This window comes from Columba livia, chromosome 2 (genome assembly GCF_036013475.1).
Source record: "Columba livia isolate bColLiv1 breed racing homer chromosome 2, bColLiv1.pat.W.v2, whole genome shotgun sequence".
Lineage (NCBI taxonomy): Eukaryota > Metazoa > Chordata > Aves > Columbiformes > Columbidae > Columba > Columba livia.
The window spans coordinates 157,817,503-157,839,633 of NC_088603.1; the positions used below are offsets into that span (position 1 = coordinate 157,817,503).

At 41.7% G+C, this 22,131-nt stretch overlaps 1 protein-coding gene across 8 annotated transcripts in view; it reads right to left on the reverse strand.

The window, feature by feature from the left end:
- TRAPPC9 (trafficking protein particle complex subunit 9) overlaps window positions 1-17,699 on the reverse strand; it is a 525,236-nt gene extending 507,537 nt beyond the window's left edge. For 3 of the 8 annotated variants that reach the window (XM_065054502.1, XM_065054498.1, XM_065054505.1), the window contains exons 1-5: window positions 17,595-17,698; window positions 14,817-15,417; window positions 11,086-11,106; window positions 4,920-5,065; window positions 2,289-2,417 (exon numbers count right to left, since the gene is read on the reverse strand). In XM_065054502.1, the coding sequence (XP_064910574.1) occupies window positions 2,289-2,417; window positions 4,920-5,065; window positions 11,086-11,106; window positions 14,817-15,400 (880 nt within the window). In that variant the 5' untranslated portion in view covers window positions 15,401-15,417; window positions 17,595-17,698. Of the gene's footprint in view, window positions 1-2,288; window positions 2,418-4,919; window positions 5,066-11,085; window positions 11,107-14,816; window positions 15,418-17,594 lie in introns of all 8 variants that reach the window. The other 5 variants (XM_065054504.1, XM_065054501.1, XM_065054499.1 and 2 more) reach the window with 4 other exon arrangements.
- Window positions 17,700-22,131: the final 4,432 nt, after the last annotated feature.

The following is a 22,131-nucleotide window of genomic DNA, read 5'->3' on the forward strand; positions in this document are numbered from 1 at the left end:
GTGGGTACAAATCAAATGTCAGCTCCAAGCATAGCATTTCTCCATTTGTGTATAATTTGGAAACCCCTTTTATTTCTAGACTTATGCTACAGAAAGGGATAACACACTGGAATTTGTTCCCCAGATTAAATACTGTCCTCACAAAATTAATTATAGCAAAGCGGATTATAAACAAAGGTGCAGTTTGTAAAGATTTCAAATGAAAGACATTGCAGAGTCAAAAATAGGTATTGAAAAGCAACTTTCAGGAAAGCTTGCAAGAAAAAGACATCACAACAATAGCTGTTTGTCTAAACAGTTCAGATCTCAAAACATGAAGAGAACGTAACTAGTTAGGGAACAATATCTAATGGACCATCAAGTAACATTTTCATCTGGAAAGGATGACAAAAAACCCCTGTAACTGGGTTTTCTTCACACAAAAGTGCTTTGAAAAATCTTGTCACATGAAACTAAAATATTTTTAAAATATAACAATGCTAACAAGTTTGCAAACAGGACTTTGAATTACAAGACAACTTATACAGAAGAGCAGGAATAATATACCAAAAATGTATTTTATTCAATTATTCTGATAGTTGTGGCTTGTTTGTTACATTCTTTGGTAACAAGGAGTACCCATTACCAACAGATTGCAACACCTACTCCTAAATATTCATTGAAAAGTGGATAAAAACTGTGAATTATACCGTAACAGCCAACACAAAATACACTTATCAGTCATGGAACCAAATGCACAGATTTTAACAACTAGGCATTATATGAAAAATCAGTATTCTGTCCCAAAATAAGATAACTTTACTATTGCAATTATCTGGTGTCAACGTACACATTTTGTAATAAATATAACACAAAGCAAGTGTTTACTGGATTGTGATTTACAGATGAATAAAGATGGGGGCTTGCTTTTTTTTGGATGAAGGAATTCATTTTCACCCCATTACACACAAGTGTACTTACACCAGCACTTAAACCCAGCTTGTGTTTGCTTCAGCACTGCTTAAGAACCTGGTTATATACATAAAAACAGCTGTGCTGGGCCCATCTAGCTAATAATAATCAACGTCTTTTTCTTTCAGGACACTAGTCAGCCGCTCCTGGAAGCCACAGAAATTTTAAGGGGCCTTAAAACCATGTGGCAAGTGCTTAGTTCTGAGATTAAGCATTTATCCTACAAACACAAAGGAGCAGAGAAGAGCAGTGTCAGGCAGCTGAACCCCAATAACCTAACAGAGCTGTCTGGGGCGAAACCCATCACAACCAGTTCATGTGAGCATGGGACTCACTACAGGATGCAGGGAAAGAACATTCTGGGATTGCACAAGATTTCTTATAAGATCTGTAGGGGATGAACCAAAGACAATACAGAATAATTCCTTTCATTTGCTTTTCCATCTGCTTGATGTCCTCTAGTTGTGTCAAAAGCAGCACTGATCCTCACCCACTCTCTTCCATAACGTCCAACATATTCTAGAGCTCTCTCCTATTTCTCCTCAGTCATCTCTTTTGCAGAATGTTGGAGTTCTAGGCTGTTCAGTTATCCTTTGTATAGAAATCATGTCAAGATCACTTTTGTTGCCCACCTGCAATCTCCTTCCAGTTGAAAAATGGGGATAGGAACATGAACAACCTTTTGAGGTGGGAAACTGAAACAGTATGCAATATTCTGCATGCAGGTGAAACACAGACTTATTAATACTTCCTATTTTTTTTCCTCTCTGTTAGTCTCCTAGTAATTCCTCAAATACTTTAAGTAGACCATTTCTCAAAGAACGTTGACCATACTGATGTCAATACAATCATTGTTTTAACTAATAAGCAATCTGAGAGTTCAGAAAAAGTATATTAAATCTTCAAAGTTATGTCAGTTTATTGGAACTTAGTTTTCCAAATCTATTTATTAAATGTTGACTTTAGAATAGCAACAGATCTCTGAATAAATGTACCTAACTTATTCTTCTCAACATGTGCAGCTCTGCCACACATGTACTTTATGAAAACTGTCTGCATCTCCTCCAACAAAATTCAAACTAAAATAGACGCTATTAACAATCAGATGAAGAGATCAAAAGCTTTGCAACTCTATGCCAAGCACACATGTCGACATTAATACAAAAGCAGCAATGTCACTCATGTAAAAATATTAAGAAGAAATACAGCTCCTTCCCCTCACCCACCCCCCTCCAGTTTATCCTCCCATGGGTATAATATCAGAGTTAGGAAGCATGGAGGAAATTTTCAGGTGTTCAGTGGTGGTAAATGGAATAAAAAGCAAATCCCGTCCTTACCTGGTCTGTGCCTGTTGCCTGCCTCAGCAGAAAGAGAACCCCCTTGTGCCCGGCGAGATCCAACTTTACCTCCAGTACCACCAGGATAATGATAGATGACTGACGCTGAGCATAACCCCTCGAGAGCAGCTGGAAAGCAAAGAAAAAAAGGCAAGAGATTAGGAGAGATGCTTGCAAGTGAAGTATCATGGAGTAAAGTCTACTTACACAAACACAAAGTCTGCCTCAAATTGGAGACCTAGTGACAAAGGTCATGGAAAAGCCTGAGATACTCAATATCCTTCTATCTCTGCTTTTACTGGTCAGGTTTACGCTCAGACCTCACAGGTCCCCAAAACTACAAGCAGAGTCTGTAGGAGTGTGCACCAGGCACAGCAGAGGAAAACAAGAGTACAAAGCACTTAATCCAACTGGACACAAATCTACAAAACCAGCATCGATGGATGACGAGAGCTGGCCAATGTGAGGCCACTCACTCATCCCCTCAACAGATCACGCCAACTGGGGAAGGTTTCTTGTGATGTTTTGCTTTGTCCAGTCACTAGAGGGAAGCATCAGGGGCCTACAGGCAGGTCAACCTCAATTCCCTGGCAAGGCTGTAAAAAAATCTTTCTGGAAGCCATTTCCAAGCACATGAAGGACAAGAGGGTGACTGGGAACAGCAAACATTGTTTTATCAAGGGTTAATCAGTCTTTGGCAACCTTACCGCTTCCTATGATGGGATGATGAGCTCAGTGGACAAAGGAACAGCAGTGGATGTTGTGTATTTTGACTTTCACGAGACCCTCAGACAGGGTCTCCCATAGCATGCTTACAGCCAAATCTATAAGATTTAGGCAGCTGGCGTATAAAGCAGGTGGAAAATAGGATGGATTGTGATCGGCAGTGTGAAATCCAAATGGTTGCCAGTTACTAGTGGTGTCTCCCAGTTATGAATACCAAGGACAATGATCTATTGTCTTCACTAACAACATAGATGATTGCATAGAGCAATCAGAAAACTCCTGGGTGACACCAAATCGAGGGGAACCACAGGGCAGGCCTTCAGTGCAGGGAGAACTTGCCAGGCTGGAGATATGGGCCACCAAGAGCCTCGTGGAGTTCAAGAAGAGCTCATGCATCTCCGATGGAATAACCCTACGATGACTAGCCAGAAAGCAGCTTTGCAGACAGGACCTGGGGGTCCTGGTGGATAAATCAAGAGCAGTTAGTAGTAGGCCCTTGCAACAAAGGTAACAACTGCATACCGGGCTGTGAAAGCCACAGCAGGTCAAGGGAAGGGATTATTCCCCTGTGTTCTGCATCTGAGAGACCACATGTGGAGCAAAGCAACCAGCTTTGAGCTGCCCAGTGCTAGAAAAACATTAACACCCCAAAGCAAGCCCAGCGGATTGTCATGAAAACCATCAGGGGGCTGGGGGCCGTGATGTATGAGAAGTAGAGAGAACTGGGTTTGTTCAGCCTTAAAGAGGGGAGATGATCTTGCTGTCTTTAAACACCCTGTGGGAAGGTAGAGAAGAGATGGAATCAGATGCTTCTTGGAGGTGCAGTGATTGATGAGAGTCAACACAAGTTGATACAGAATATTCTGCTTTAATGTAGGAACAATTTCTGTTTTATTGCTGGGTTTTTTCAAACTACAAGCAGCAAAACATTAGCACAGGTTGCTCAGAGATTAAAGAACTTCCATCCTTAAATATACCTAAAACTCAACAGGGTGGGTCCCTGAGTAACGTGATTTAAGTGGATGTGACATGAGCAGGAGATCAGACTTGAAGACCTCTAGAGGTCATTTCCAATCCAAATTATTCTGAGTCTATACGTATAATTTCGTATTTCAGTCTCAAAATATTTTTTTTGCTCTGCAGAAGTAGAAAAGTTCTCCTTCCTTGTTTGAAGAATCCTGAGCCACTTCACCTTTTGAAAGAGTAAAAGGAAAGAAGTGGAAAGTCAGAAGGTGTTATGGTTTTCATAATATATAACATACAGAGCCATTAGGAAGCTAAACAGATTTCCAAGTAGAATGAGAAAGTTAAAAGCAGAACTGGAAATGGCAATTTTCCTAAAAGGGTATGAAACCAAGAAGCAGAAATTGTCCTCAAAGATAACTTATAGATCAAATAAATAGGAAAAAAAAGGGACGGGAAAAAGGAAAAGGACAGGAGGAAGGGAAAAAGTGAAGTCTGGGAACTCAGTGTCAAAGGAAGGAATTTATGCTCGTGGAAGTTAAACATTTGCTGTTTTGACAGATGTAAAGGCAAAAATCTTTTGCTAACAGTCCCTAGTAGATATCTGCAAGAAAGATTTTTAAAACATCCATAAAATACACTGAAAAAATAAACACCATCCAGAGAAATAGTTAGAAGTCACACACAGTATTGTTTTTAAGTATATGCTTTAGTACAATAATACCTTTTATGCTGCATGTTTTCTTAAACACATTTCTTCCTTGTGTCTTATTACCTTATTTTTGACTTAATTCTTAGCCACACCTGATATTCAGATTTTGGTCACCGAAATCATTTTCACAATACAGAAGAAAAGTTATTGAAGATAATTTGATTTACTTGGTTTTAGGAACTAACTACTTGATAATCATCAATTAATTTGATATCATCAATTAATCCTACCTCCAAGCCACAGAAAGTCATTCACAGACCGCAGAAGTTCCACTGCCATGTGATAGTGCACCAAGGAATCTTGTAACATCCCAGCTTGTAAACACAGGTCACCAACATGTTTCCGCATCCGGCCTTGACAACGCTTCTTATAGTGCCTGCAAAATAAAAGGTACAATTTAGTTATTTACAGGAAATGCTTAATTGAGATAATAAACACCTAAAGTCAATTTTCTTTCCTCCTTAATAGGAGAACAAAATTAATTTACTCTCCCTGAGCAAACAGCCAGCACTAATTCTAACCAGCATAAAATGCAAAAGAACCAACAGTTTGAGTATAGACGGTAAAAAAGCAACACACCACATATTTTGCCTGCCTAGCACTTAGACAGATAAGACTCACAAAGTTAACAGACTGCACTGCAGAGCAGTTCAATAGCCTTGTCACAGATGGAATAGAACAGAATCATAGAATCACCCAGGTTGAAAGGAATCTCGAAAGATCATCTGGGTCCAACCTTTCATGAGAAAGGGAGCCTAGATGAGATTATCAAGCACCCTGTCCAGCCATATCTTAAAAACCTCGAAAGCAAGGTTCTTGTTGTTCTCAACAGGTTTTTGACTGCCTTTCCATAGCTTCTTTGGGGCTTTTAAGCACACCCAAATGCTTCCCATGGAATCCCTCGCATCTGGGCTCTCAGCATATTGAAGCTGGCTCTTCCAAAATCCAGGGTCTTCATCCTGCTACTGATCTTCAGTCCGTTCAGCAGGATCCCAAACTTCACAATGTCATCATCACTGTATTCAAGGCTGCCATTGGTAATGATGTTGTCAAACAAGTCTTCTTGATTTGTGAGCAGTAAATCTAACACTGTGCTGCTCCTCATCACAGGCCCAGAACCATTTTGGTTGGAAGAGATCCTTAAGGTCATCGAGTCAAACCATAACCTGACTCTAGTGCTAACCCATGTCCCCAAGGACCACATCTCCACGCCTTTTAAACACCTCCAGGGATGGTGACTCCACCACTTCCCTGGGCAGCCTGTTCCAATGCCTGACAACCCTTTCCATGAAGAAATCTATAGCAGGACGCAGTTCTCAATGCATCCCAGGAACATAATGGATGACTTGTGCACCACCACATTGCTTTCCCAACAAATGTCCATGTAGATGTCACCTGTGAGGAGCAGGTTCTGTTGGCCTGAGACTTCCTCCAGCAGCTGGTGTAAGGTTTTGTCAGCCGTGTCATCCTGACCAGGACACTGGTAACAGATATCTGACATAACATGACCCTTGGTGATGATCTCTCTGATCTTGATTGACATGGTTTAACCCCAGCTGGCAATTAAGCACCAGACAGGCACCAGTAGGATGGGGTCCCACACTATCCAATATGGCCTCATTAACCACCACCACCCTTCCCATCATTTGACAGACAGGTATCATTCCCTTAGTCTATGGACCACCCTTGTAAAATGTTCATAAAATATCCAGAAACATCCACAAAACATGCACTGAGTTCATTTAGTCCATGACTATGGGTTCCATCTCTTCTGGTGGTCACTCAGGACAGGAGAGGTGATGTGCTGTGTGAAGTTATTGGCCACCAAAGCCAACTCAGGTCAGGTCACTCCTGCACTTGTGCAGCTTCCTGTAAGGTTTGTCCTCTGTTGGTTCAGGTGGTTCCTGCTATAGTAATTCCTATAAGATGCAACTCGCATTGTAAGCCACAACAATTTAAAGGCATATTCATTACAGTCTCCACCCCGATCCCTTTTTGGGCCAGGTTATAGGGTTTACCATTGCAGGGAACTCCTCCCCTTGCCCCTGCTCTGGCTTGAACTCCTCCAGAACCTGCAGTCTCTTAGGGGTGTACCTGCTCCAAGTGGAGCCACTGTCTCTTCAAGAGGACACCTGCTGTGGCACAGACTCATCTACAGTCACTTTGAGGTACAACTGCTCCAGTATGGTCTTCTCCATGGGCCACATGGAGAAGTAAACCTGCTCCAACATAGCCTTACCCATGGCTGCAATCCATCCAGGGATGTACCCACTCGCTCATGGGATTATAGAATCATAGAATATCCTAAGATGGAAGAGACCCACAAGGATCATCGAGTTCAACTCCTGTCCCTGCACAGCACAACCCCACAGTTCACACCGTGTGTCTGAGGATGTTGTCCAGTCTCTTCTTGAAAACTGTCAGGCTTGGGGCCGCGACACCTCCCTGGGGAGCCTGTTCAGTGTCCAGCACCCTCTGGGTGAAGAACCTTTTCCTCATGTCCAACCTAAACCTTCCCTGGCACATCTTCCTGCCATTCCCTTCGCTTCTGTCATTGGTCGCCAAAGAGTATCCATGAGAGTTATCCACAAGAGTCATCCATGGCCACACTTTGAGGTGCTCCAGCATGACTTCATGCACAGCCACTGCCACTCCAAGGCGTACCTGCTGCAGCATGGACTTATCCACAGTCAACATAAGATGTCCCTTAGTGACAATCCCTCTTATCTTCATACAAAGACATTCAATAAAACTTTTATTGTCTCCATAGCTCAGCTCCATACATTCACATTTCTCTATCCCCTCTTCTTCCCTTCCCATCTTTCTGAAAGAGCTCATAGCCACGCACTGTCATCTTCCAGTCACATGAATACTCCCACCACGTTTCTGTGGTTCTTAGGGCATCGTAACTGTCAGACTGGGCAAGCAGTTCCAGTTCCTCAGTTTTGCTGCCCAGACTCCATGTGTTCTCAGACGTGCACTCAAGGTGGCTGAACTTGGGGTTATTGCCTTTGGAGAGGCTTAGGGAGCATCCCTAATGACTCCCATAGGTGCTATCATCTACCCTGTTGCTTATGAATATGCAGGTGTCACCATTTTGGACACTTCCCCTGCTGGTTTGTTACTTTAAAGTGCAATTGATTAACTCAGCCAATCTGCTAGCAAAGATTCTCCTGTCTTTCCTAGGCAGGTGGATCCTACCTCTTCCCAATAAGCTGTATTCATCAAAAATCTACCAGTGATCATTGAAACCAAAACCTTGGTGACAATCCAGTATATTTGAACCTCACAACTTCAAAAAAGAAATAAATAAAACCACACCCAGGGTAACATCCATCCTCCAGCTGCTGAACTCTCAGATCCCAGAGCAAGACTTGAATATAAGAGGAAATATCATAATTATGGAATGAAAAGGAGTTTAAGGTCATGGGGTTTTTTCCCAGTGAAGAACCCTAAGGATGAATTATATCACAACACATCTGAACGGACTGTTTTCGTGAGTCCATAAAGTGGGGGGAAAAAAGCAAAAGGGGGACAAAACATATGAAATATAAGGGTAGGAATAAGCAAATAAGCATATTAATTTATTTCTTTTCGATTTTAAGGCAGAAAGGCTAGGAGAAAAGGTAATAAAAACAATTGCAGGATACTGCTTTGTTTGCTTTTGAGGTTCTTGTTTTGGGTTGGGATTTTTTTTCTTAACCCAAACAGACGCATCAAGTCCCAAGGATAACCAGAGTGTTGAGCCACCAAATAATGCCTGATTACCTCTAGCAGATTTGAAAGAAGAATAGTTCATCAAGAAGATGAAAGTTACCGATTTATATGGAGGGAGGACAGAAAATGAAAAAGATTTATGGAACTACATCAAATGTCCTTATAAAAATCAAACACAAAAGCAATCAGAACCAGTGTCATCGTTTACAAGACAAACTGGGAATTATAAAAGGAGAAAAGAAACATAACTCCTATTGTTCCTCTCCATCTAAAAAGGTACAAATAACTCCTATATAAATGCTCCCATTTTTCTGATCTATCACATCATATTCACAATTGATGTGAAGATGACAACATTAAATGAAGCCAAACAGCAGACAACTGTTGTGCTTTCAGACATGTCAAGAAATTGTAATATTTCTTCTCTTTTTCAACAAGCATGTACTTTACAGATCTTCGTAAGCAAAAAACACAAGAAAATTCAAAGTGAAAACTAAAGCTGCTCTGCACAACTATGGAAGGGCACCAGATCCTGCCATGATTTCAGTGTGAGCTTCGGCTTATAGAGAAAAACCTCAGTCAAAAAGTTACTTTCTAATCTTGAATCAGAACTGTATAGAGAGTATAAATTGTTTACAAGTCAGGTTTTACTAATCTCTGCATTCAAGAATGAAATTAAGATTGTGATATATTGTTTTTAACTTTTCTTTTTTACATAGAATACATAGCATAATTAGAGAATCGTTGTTCCTGCTGCCTTGGCCGCTGCTCTCCTGACCAACACCTCATTTTGCTGCCGATTCACATATATGGCAATATATGCAAAGTTTGAATGCATTTATTCACTTAGCCATGAAAAAAACATTGTCTATACAAAACTCTTCCCTTTTCGAAACTTTCCTGATTTATGAACAAACAGGTAATTTATTCCTGAAGAAATTTACTATTAATTATTCAAAGACTGAATTCATTCCACCTACTTTTAAGCTCCTCTATGTGGTGCCAAGACTGGATCTACCTCCTACAGCCCCTGCAAGTCTTCACCACCCTCCTGGGAAACATTTTCATACTAATTATAGAGTAAGTTTGTACCATACAAATGTATAAACTGTGTCGCAATTTAGCACTCACAATTAAGTACAATTAATTCAGGCTTATTTTTTTTTCTTCCCCCATTACTGCAAGACAAAAGGCAAAGATTTCATTGAAATAAAACCCACTCTCCACAGACAGCAAAACTTGATTTACTTCATATTTGGGAAGTCTGATTCGAAAAAAACACCCTAATATCTACAATATCAGGTTGTTGAAAGCATATCTAAGTGACTGACAGTTTTTTCAATGCATACTGGGGTGCAAACTTAATGGAAAAAAGTCATACATGCATAAAATTACGATTATTCATTTTAATACCCAGATTGTTTTGCTTCACAGCTTTAACTGGAGGATCTGACCACAAAGCTGAAAATGAGAAGCTTATAGATATCTTATTTCAATTCTTTTATGTAAACACTGCTTAATTATTTTGGCTCTCTACTGCATAATCCACATCTATTTGATGGCAGAGAGTCCGCGTAAGTTAATTGCTACTTTTTCTAGGATAAGATGACAACCTTTTTCTAGATCAGTTCCTTCTAGTATTGACTTTAAGAGCTGTTTCTATTTAACTTCCCTCTAGGAGACATTTAAGACATTAAGTTTCAAAGACACATGCAACTCCCACCCAAAAACACACCACAAACCCCTTCAACTCCTTGGTCAACTGCTCTTCAGAAGGTCTTCAACACATACAGTTGACTACAAAACTAGTTTAAGATCTTACTCTCTAAAGTTAATTGTGTTCATCTGGTACCTAACACACCCCTGGTGTTCTCTTCAGAATAATAACCACAATCAGTACCATTAGTGACCACCACTACTCCTTCAAATTGAAGGACAATAAACCTGTTCCAGAAACCAAAAAGCACTTCTTGACCCCATTTCCATTTCTATCTCATTTGCTATATACAATACACACTTTACCTCTTCATCCCCAACTCTTTTCTAGGATCCCAGGATAATTTTATGGAAAATTCAGGGTAACAATATTATATTTCAAGACAGAATTTATTTTCACTACAAACCATCCAGCAACAGGTTGGAAGGAATTTCTGGGTCCCCCAGACTTCCAAGTGGCTAAATTTAAAACGAGAAACATGCAAAATGAATTTGCAAAAGTATTCATGCAAAGTGCTTAAAAAACAAAAGTGCCCATCAAATTCCACTAATTCCAATTAGCATGCAGAACTACAGGTATCACCAATCATAACATTACCCAGGCTTAAAAGACACGGCTACGACATTTGATCGATTGCCAGAACTTTTGAATTTGGAAACCAAACACAGGCAGCAACAGCTTCATGGCTTTGGGGTTCAAAAAATAAAGCAAATTCCAGAGGCCAGCAGCCGCCTAAGCAAATTATGTGTGTCCTACAACAAAATTCAGCCTTGCTCCCAAATATAATTGCCAAATGCGCCAAAGGGGGTCAACCACAGTAGAAGGGCTCCAGGCAGCAATTATTTTTGTGTGTAGTGAAAAAGAAATATAAAAGCAACACTAAAATATGCAATGAAGGCAAGTGGAAAGGCAGTACATGGAAGAAAGCTAACTATTTTTTAAAATATGCAATGGCGGCCTACCTTTTTAGACCCAACAACAAACTCACAGGGCAGTATGAGAGGAGAAGAAGAAGAAAAGAAAAGAAAGGAACAAAAAACAAAAATTAGAAAGACAGAGAACAGAAAGAAAATTAACAGCCACATACATATACTGAGATATCATAAACTTTGATAAATCAGTGAACAAATCCCACCTACAAGAGACACATCTATAAATAGTGCCCTAATTTCTCAGCACTCAATACTATCACGTGGATGCCTTACCAGTATTAAAAAAAGAAAGAACCTAAGACACAAACTGATGTAAACAACAGCAAAATGAGCTTATCCAAGTAGATTTATAACCATACATGAGTAAGTTTATTTTTTTAGCGGAAAATAAAACTAAAATACAAAAAATAACTGGAATTCTGGCAAGTTGGTTTCCTAGTCTCAAGTTTGTAGGACCTTTGTGTCACCATCGGAACATGCATTTCCATTCTTTTCAATCAGTCCCCCAAGTTTTACAAACAACTACCAAGTGCAACTGATTTCAGAAACAGTTTCAATTGTCCTCAGCTGCCCTGTGACCACAGAAATATTTTACCCAATTTGCAGATGAAGAAACTGGAAGAGAAATATTAACAGATTTGCCAAGATCACCTATTGGCAGCATTCTCTAGAAATTAAACCAAGGGCAGACGCCCAGTCTTACAAGTTTTAATTAACGGGATGAACTTTCTTAAAAACGTCTTAGGACTTAAGCTCACTGTTTTTCATACATCAAGTTTTCTACCAGCCAAAAAATTCTTCTCCACAGATAATATAGTGGTTTTGTGCATATTATCATCTCAGTACGAGCTCTGGGAATGCCGTTTCTTCTGCTCCTCAGACAAGGAACTTGCAAAATACAAAGATCAGCTCCACTTATTCCAAGAATTATCTTATTTGAAACGCAGCACAATAATCCGCCTTCCTCATTTATGAGCTCTGCATCTCAAAAGAAGCCAATCATATTGCAATGATTATGCAACCAAATTAAAGCTAGTCTTACTAACTGAGCAAGAGAGATCAATTCTATCTGTCTAGTCCTGATCATAACATCAGTATTAAACAAAATATTTTACAATAAATTGCTTGGAGGAAAGTCTCTCTTGAGATACAAAAAAGTTAAGTAGTTTTAATTAGTCTTCAAACCATGTGATCATAATGTCCCATAATGTCACTACGTCCCATGTAACTTCTTAACATATTTACACTGAATATATCATCCCAGTTCACTAGCTCAAGGTTACAGCTCCACTCCACATTTAATGAGACCTTTGCTACACACTGTGAAATTTAACTTCAATTTTAGAAGTCACAGGAAAAGTTGTGCTTATTTAGCCCAAGCAGACACCTGTAACTACAGCAGTAAAGACAGAGACTCTCTGTTACAAACACAAAGAGTTTGTCTTCTCTTCCATCTACTTAATACAGAATTTGTGTGCCTTTTAACCAGTTGGTTGCACACTGACAGGAGGTAAAGATAAATTATACACACAAAAAAAAGGATGGATGGTATATATATATATAAAAAAATAGGATAATCTTTGCTTTTAGTCCTTTAGAAATGTCTGCCTGTACTACAAAAAAGCTGTTTCATTTGCCTCAATATCTCAACACCACCATCTTTTTTTTATTTCATTCTTTAAACTCCTTAGGCTCACAGGCTAAAAACCAACAAAGCAGCAAAGTTATTCTACCAGATGTTCCCATATGCCCTCTGTGCATTCAGACAACCTTCACCCCTCCCCAAACAGAATTATACAACACCACGTTTTACAAAAACAGAAACTGGACTCCATTGAAGAAGGTCCTTCCTAGTTCTGTGTCACCTCGTTATGACTAAATGCAATGGTTTCCTCCTCATTTGGCAATCTGCCACTGTATAAGGGAACACACTACAATAAAAACCTTTTATTGCAACCAAAGAAATAAAATGCAGTACACTACCTGTTTCACATATATATACATATGAAAATATTTCTAACCCAATCCAGGACAACTCCTTTCCTGACGTTTACTTGGGATTATATACATTTCTCCTTTTTGCTACAAAACTCAAAAAAAAACAAACACCTAAAACGCTCAAGGCATTTAGAGTATTTTCTTACTTATCCACACAAAACACTAAACCAAATATCAAGATCTTTTAATTCAGCAGGCTTATGCTATTCATATGTAAATCCTAACTTTTAAAACAATCAGCAGTACTAACTCCACAGCAAAATAAAGCTGAAAAACTTTCTTACTGCTGAACTGAAAGAGGAAAGATTAGAATATTTAACACCTTTTCTTTAAGCAGTTAAGTACAAATATTCAAACATTTAAAGTACGATCATGGATCTAGACTTACTGAAAAAGTATTTGGTAGTTGGACCACCCAGCAAGGTTGGATGTATATGAACCAGCAATTAATTGTGTAAAACCGCATGTTTACAGAACCACGGTCACACTCCTTCACAAAGAATTCAAGCATTACATTAAATCTGTTTCAACTCTTCACCAAAACAGCATAAAATATCTCCTTGGATACATGTGGACAAACATACTGCCTGTTATTTGAGCTCCAAACCCATTCAGAACTTCACAGAAAATATTTGGCCATTAGCTACAACACAGCCACTGCTCATCAATGAGTACTTTATGTCAGGAACTCACTTCCAAAGAGAAATTTGGAAGCACACTCTTTAGAAGACAAAATGGAACGGAATAATTCTTGGCCAAAACTCAGTTTTCTTAGCTAATTGGAACAAGAAAGTCACTGTTCACCAGGAACAGGGGAGAAAGGTTCTGCTGGTCCTTCAGGCAACCAGAGAGAATTTAATGGAGGGCTTCAACTTCATTAGAAACTTAGAATACTTTCTTCCAGTATATTGCATTCTTATAAAGATATTTGAAGGCTAGGACTAATTATGAAGAGCTATTTAATGTGATCGGAAAGCTTCACAAACCTGCCTGGATACCTCTGAGCTTTTACACACAACAACCACCGCTGGCATCCCTAGGAGTTCAAGACAGATGTGAAAAATACTCTTCCCACGCATACTATGTATTTTGATGGGGCTTCCACACCTCTGTCTTTTCCAAACCAAAAGGAAGATGGTTCCTTCCGTCCTTTGGATTTGGCCACAAACAGCGGAGCCAAACAGATTGGAAAGATGGGGAGGGGGGAAAACACACTATAACATACACAAAACCAAAGAGAACAGTGAGAAGAACAGTAACAAACTAAGAGGGGTCGAGAATATCAAATAAACAAAAATGAAACACAAGGAAACATGCTGGACTTAGTCACCAAAAGAAACGACCACTGTTTCATAGGATGAAAAAGTAGACAGAAGCTTAAGGGAAAATAAACACAACAGGTAGGATTAGTCGAATACTACTCAACATAAAATAATTTTTCATCTATGATAACTGAATTTCCTTATTAATATTGTAGGTCTATAAAAACATTTCAAGCTTTCCAGCAAGAAACCTCTTTATAGCAGCATCTGTCAAACCTTTCCTATGACTTCCTTCTCCCATTTGATTAGCCTCATAAATTAAATATATATATAACTCAAAACATTAAGTATCATCAGGCTACAACTTAAACTCTCCTAAATTACAGCACGACCTTTGTAGTAACAAAGTACACTTTGTCCTTCCTAACAGGCTTATTCTAAACACAAGCAATTGCCACGTAGCTTTTCAAGACCTGCAAGCTGACAAAAATAGCTCCTTACCTACTGTCGGTGTCCAGACCTACAAAATCCTTCTTCTCAAAGGGAACACAGAGCAATGGGATCTTGTCTCCAGACTTGTCAGTGGCTCTGTCAAGCCGCTTAGACTCCAGCACTATGAAGAGGGATTCAATAAAATCCTCTATTCTCTTCTCCACGGTTTCACATTCATCGTAACTGGGATAAAATGCCACATCAGTGCGGGGCTGCTCTGCAATCTCTCCTTGAAGCCCAAAGACAAACAACCGGGAATCGTAGAGAGTAGAACCATACATTTCCTTCTGCAGATGGAATTTCTCAAAAGTCTGCGGCCACTCCTTTGCAGAAGAACAGTCTGTGATAGTTATCAGTCCCACAACTTTGCGGTGTGTCTGAAAATCCCCCCATTCGTTGTTCTCCGGGGGATAATGGTGCCTATAGCGGATATACAGCACACGCTGAGAGTCGCGCACGTTAACTTGACTCACTGCTGAAATTCGCTTGTAGATCCTGAAGAAGCTCTCTTCGGGTACAATGCCGATCGGCTGAACCACGACCAGGAGAGTCTGATGGTCCTCAGCACACTGCATGTAGTCAGGAACGCTCATTTTGCATCAACTGCAGGCTAGCGGAAGAAAAAAGTACATTATTTTTTAACATTGAGAAATATACATGTGGTTGCTGAATCAAACCAGGACTTAAACACTTCTCCACCCTGTGCTACAAAAGCCAAACAAACTCATGAGGCAAAAGAGTCTCTACCACAGCCAGAGACTAAACTCCTGTCAAAGCACCATCTCAGAGGAACTGGCTGTTGCGACTCGGGCTGTGTCTTCACAACACTCCTGGCGAAATACAGAAAATCGTGTGAGGTGGGATGTAAACCCGCACCCAATAGGAATGACCAGACCTTACGCAGCTCCCAGCGCTTGCACATGGCCAGGCAGAGGAAAATCAGGCCCAGAATGCTTATTTTTGAGAAAAGGTGCTCATCAGTTTCTCAGAACACCTGCCCAATTCATGAAAAAAGAAAAACAAAAAACAGCACAGGAAATGTTTTCTGCTTTTATATGTACATATCTAGAATTCCTTCTCCCCTGAGGTATCTGAAATTGATCACTGAGCTGCAGCTGTGTCTTAAATGAATCACAGAATCATTTTGGTTGGATGAGACCATTAAGATCATCAAGTCCAACCATAACCAGACTCCTGCATCAAACCATGTCCCTAAGAGCCTCATCTATGTATCTTTTAAACCCCTACAAGGATGGTGACTCCACCACTACCTCTACCACAGCCCGTTCACTGCTTCACAACCCTTTCTGGGAAGACATTTTTGTTATATCCAATATGAACCTCCCCTGGAACAACTTGAGGCCATTTCCTCTCATCCTGTCACTTGTTACCTGGGAGAAGAGACCAACCCCCTCCATGCTCCAAGCTCCTTTCAGGCAGTTCAGAGATCAGAAGGTCTCCCCTCAGCTCCTGTTCTCCAGCTGAACCCCCCAGGTCCCTCAGCCGCTCCCATCACACTTGTGCTCCAGCCCCTTCCCCAGCTCCGTTCCCTTCTCTCAACTCGCTCCAGTACCTCAAGGGCTTTCTTGGCATGAGGGGACCAAATCTGACCCCAGGATTCGAGGAGAGGCACAAAGCTGAGCCCTCACATCTCCTCTGAGACCTCCCATATCCCCGGGTGGATTTCAGCTCTGAAGCACCCTCCAAAACTTACATACACCCAAAACAAACAAAAACACACAGCGCAGCTTCAGAGGGACGCTAATAGTTTCACCACATGCAACAAAGGAAAAGTTTTGAGCTTGGCTGGCAGAGCAGCGTTGTGAGGAGCAGGGGCTCCTTGGAACTACCAACACTGTGAACACCGAATCACAGAATGTCAGGGATTGAAAGGGACCTGGAAAGCTCATCCAGTGCAATCCCCCCATGGAGCAGGAACACCCAGATGAGGTTACACAGGAAGGTGTCCAGGCGGGTTGGAATGTCTGCACAGAAGGAGACTCCACAACCCCCCTGGGCAGCCTGGGCCAGGCTCTGGCACCCTCACCGGGAACAAGTTTCTTCTCATATTTTAAGTGGAACCTCTTGTGTTCCAGTTTGAACCCATTACCCCTTGTCCTCTCATTGGTTGTCACCGAGAAGAGCCTGGCTCCATCCTCCTGACACTCACTCTTTACATATTTATAAACATGAATGAGTCACCCCTCAGTCTCCTCTTGTCCAGCTCCAGAGCCCCAGCTCCCTCAGCCTTTCCTCACACGGGAGATGCTCCACTCCCTTCAGCATCTTTGTTGCCCTGCGCTGGACTCTCTCCAGCAGTTCCCTGTCCTGCTGGAACTGAGGGGCCACCACTGGACACAATATTCCAGATGCGGTCTCACCGGGGCAGAGGGGATACAGTGCAAATCCCCGCTCCCGCCTCCCGCTGTCAGCGCCGCCCGTCCCGCCGCTTCCCCTCAGCCGAGGCCGCGTCCCGCCGCACCGGCCGGGCGGGAAGGGGGGCGGGACACCGGGACACCGCCGCTCCGTTCCCCCAAACCCATGTCCCTCTCCCCGGCCGCAACAAAGTTTACGAGGGGAAAATAGATACATTTTTAAAGCGAGAGGCAAGCGCGGAGGAGGTGCGGCAAGCAGCGCACACGCCCCTAAGGAAGGGGCTGAGGGGCAGAGGGAGGGGAAGCCCAGGAGAGCCGGTGAGGGGGCAGCGGGAGGGACAGAATCTCTCGGGGAGTGGGGAGCGGCTGCCTCGGGCGTTTGGGTGGGTAACGCGGGAGGGGAACGACTCACAGCCGGGACAGGAGCCGCCCCCACCTGCTCCTGCTGCCGGACGCGCGGGGCGGGAGCGGCGGAACTGACGGCAATGGGCGCTCGCAGCCCGGCCCGCCCGGGGAGGCGGCGCATGCGCAGCGGCGGCGGGCGGGTGGCGGGTTTTGTTTGTCACAGAGTCAGCGAATGTCAGGGGTTGGAAGCGGCCTCGAAAGCTCATCCGGTCCAATCCCCCCGCCGGGGCAGGAACCTGCTGTGTGATTGAAACTTGGTGGCTCTAACACTCAGTAAGAGCCAAAAGTGAACGTTCCAAATCCTGGAATCGGTCATGGATGTCTTGTAGCTTCAAAAACACTGAAGACTCACAGTATGTTTGGGATTGGAAGGGACCTGGAAAGCTCATGCAGTGCAATCCCCCCATGGAGCAGGAACACCCAGATGAGGTTACACAGGAAGGTGTCCAGGCGGGTTGGAATGTCTGCACAGAAGGAGATTCCACAACCCCCCTGGGCAGCCTGGGCCAGTGTCTGTCACCCTCACCAGGAAGAAGTTTTTTCTCAAATTTAAGCGGAACCTCTTGTGTTCCAGCTTGATCCCATTACCCCTTGTCCTATCATTGTTTGCCACTGAGAAGAGCCTGGCTCCATCCTCGTGGCCCTCACCCTTTATATATTTATAAACATTAATGAGGGGCCCCCTTAGTCTCCTCTTCTCCAAACTAAAGAGGCCCAGCTCCCTCAGCCTTTCTTCATAAGGGAGGTGCTCCACTCCCTTAATCATCTTCATTGCCCTCTGGGAAGCATGAGGCTTGTTAAGTGTTACGGTGCTTCTCTAGTACCAGAGTTGAGAACCTCATGAGGTTCAACAAGGTCCTGCACATGGAATCACAGAATGTCCTCAGTCGGAAGGGACCCACAAGGATCATCGATTCCAACTCCTGTCCCTGTATGTGACAACCCCACAGTTCACACCGTGTGTCTGAGGACGTTGTCCAGTCTCTTCTTGAACACTGTCAGGCTTGGGGCTGTGACACCTCCCTGGGGAGCCTGTTCAGTGTCCAGCACCCTCTGGGTGAAGAACCTTTTCCTAATGTCCAACCTGACCCTCCCCTGGCACATCTTCCTGCCATTCCCTCAGGTTCTGTCACTGGCCACTAAAGAGAAGAGGTCGACGCAGCATTTATCAGCTTTACAGATGCACATGAAAACCGGAGAGACATACTGCAAACTTACTTCTTTGCACATTGCTCATGTGCCAGCTATGGGGAGAGTTGGAAATCAACATTCAGCAGCCAGACTCTTCTATAATTTTACTTTATATATATCGACACACATATATATGATTTTAGATATATCCCTACTTAAAAATATCAGGAATAATCACCTCTGACAACCTTTTTCTTATTCCAATATGGCTTTTTTCATATTCCATAATAACACAGGAGAGCAGACACTCATTCTTGGTTGCCCCCAACTCTTCCAACATTCTTTCTCCCCACAGAAGAGCTCTACCTGCTGCTACTCCATCCCCCATGGAGCTGCTTGCCCCAAGTATTTTATCCATTTATCAAGACAGATCATCAAGCAAACCATCTTTTTGTTGTCTGAATGCGAAAGAAAGCCATATCATCTATTCTCACAAGCCCCCCCATTCAGCCAAAGCAAGTGAAGGGAAAACTGCTCCCAGCCTCAGTTTGCAAATCCTCTGGCACGGAGCATCCTCAGCTTCTCTGTTGCTTATTTTTCCAGTGCAAATCCTTGTTGGAGTAGAAAGGGGCATGTTATGACTTAAAGGCAGTGGCAGTCCAACAAGGTAACTTCAGTAGAATTCACAGTTATTTGAGGATTATGGACAAGCCGTTGCGCTCAAAGCTGTATTCCTTGAACTGGTGTAAATTGATTTAACATGAATTCAAAGATGACAGAGGTTAAACTGCAGGTTTCAAGTAAAGCAGCTCTGCGGGGTTCAGAAATAATACAAAGCCAGGAGCTGCACACACCTATCAAGAGGAAAAAAGGTATGTTCAAGCTTGGCCGAATTAGGATGGAGAAGACAGAGGGTGACAGTTTTAAGTAAAGAAAATGACTGTTTTTGTCTCACAAATTTTTGTCAGAAATGCAGCTATGGATATTTCTCACAGAAAAATAATTGCTACATTTATTTCTACATTATTGAGGTGAGTACTAGGTGGATGGCAAATGCTGATGCTGGATTTGTTTGTGATATCAGTGATACCAAAACACCTTGAAGATTTGGTCTTGTGAACAGAGCCAGTGCTCAGCATTATTCATCAACCTGCCCTATAGCTTAGGTCAGAGACCATTTAGAAACATGGTTTTTTACATAATTTATTGTTTCACTTCTTCCCTACAAAACAAAAAAGTGATGGTGATAATACATGGCTTTGCACAATTAAGATAGTTATGACCAAATATACATCAGAGCATTGAATATTTTACCATCTCTGGAAGATAATTTAGATTGTGGCTTTGTAAATACTGTGATCTGGAGTTTTCTCATGGCCATTAAACTGCTCTTTCTCCTCAGATCCTCCAGGATGAGGATGTGTCATGTTCTGAATAATTCCAAGTGGCGGAGCGACTCTGAAGAGAAGTTTCCTGAATGTATATCAATCAAAAAATGGAAGACTAGGCATGGTATTCTCTGCCTAAAAGCTTGGCTTCCATTAATTTATTATTGCTTTTGAAAACCTTTATTGCTCCAGCTATTCTGCTTACCTGAGAGTTCCACGTTTATGTATCTTGAAGTGACCATTGCCAATTCAGTCATTTTTTCTTTGCATTTGTGCACCAACATATAATTTACCCACTACTCAGATTTACTTTGTAGTTTTGATATGACACAGCCTTCTCATCCTTACCAAGCAGCACTTCAGAATAGGGTTGGGGTATTTTTTGGGCAAAAAAGTGTTTCTGCTTTGTCTGTTTTCAGTTTAGAAAAGCTGGGTTTGTATTGATATACTTCCAATTCAGAGAATGCTAATACAGAAGATATTTTGTGGTAGTATCCTGTGCTAAACACCTCTTTCTTTTAATATAACTTTACATTTCTTGCTGTCTGTGCCAACTGCTTACCCACACAACATGTTTGCCAGACTTGACTGCAGCTCCTTCCCTTGGTTGCTGATACTGTCAGATTTTTCCCTAACCCAGCATTTATCCACTGCTCTTCACACAATAATGGTGAATTTCTTTGTGTGTGTGTGTGATTACAGATCATAAATCATTAAATCTCTCATTAATCTATTAACTTCTTAAATGTGCACGGATCAATTTTAAAACCTCATTCAGCAACATAGTGGCCAGGGTTTTTTTAGCTATGCTCTATTTTTATGGAAAGAAAATGTGTTCTTCAGGGGTTTTTTTTGGTTTTGCCAAGAAATTGAGAGGTTTTATTCTCTCTGGGAAAACTGGAAGATCTTTATTGTGGGAAACTGCAGCGGGTCTGTGGAATCCTTGACAGAAAGCATGGGAGTAGACATCAGTCTTGAAGATATTAAGGTTTATCCCTGAGAAAGATGGGAGTAAAGGAGTATCCAGAGATATGGGGTTGTACCTGTGAGAGAGAAGGGGATAGAAGAATAACATGGATGATAGCAAAATTAGCCAATGAGATGTTAGTGCTGTAACTTGTAACCAATAGTGAAAAGACACATGAACTGGTAGAATTGTATAAAAATGCACTTGTAGCAATAAATGGCATCTACTACTTTCATCCTGGAAGAACTTGGTCCATGTCGTTTGTCCGTCTCAACCGCGACATTTTATTGCAACTGGAATTGCCTCATGCTCTTTAATCTACGTGTTCTTACTCCAATAGTACTCTTAATATCTCCCAGTAACTTTGGGGAATTCTGCAGGCACTTCTCCAGATTCTTTTCCATGGGGAATTCTGATTATATGAGGTTTATCATTATTTTTTCTTCTAATACCATACAACAACTGATACAGAGAAGTACTTTTCAATGACTTAACATTCTTTTCTGCTTTCGGGTCACCCATTAGTACACATGAATAAATTGTCCCCATTTGAGCAGGTTGTTTATTGGAGCAGCGGGTTTTATTTCTGCCATTGCTGTATTTCCACTGCAGGACAGGAACAGCATCTCTGGACACTCCTTTATTAGACCTAATTTATTTCGAGAGCTCAAAAGGCACAAAAATACCTGCACTGAGCCGTTTCTTACTCAGATCTGCAAAGCACAGCAAAACCAGACTCCTGCAGCACAGACAGGAGAGCAGAAAAGGAGACACTGAGACGTGATTCTTCTCTGCAGTTTGTAATTAGTCCCTATAGTGAACGAGGCATATTAATTTTTAGACAATCTGTTGTTTTGAATCTACCAGAGGAGAGGTTTATTTTACCTGTGTTCCCCGTCAGGTTTGATAAAGAATTCTTGATAACAATACCAATTCAGTTCTGATTCAAGAGAAATAATTCTAGTATGAACTGCTCTATGGGTGTGATTGTTTTTAATTAGGAATAGCTTCGATTCCATTGCTCGTATGATGTTAATTCTGCCATTTGGAAAGATACT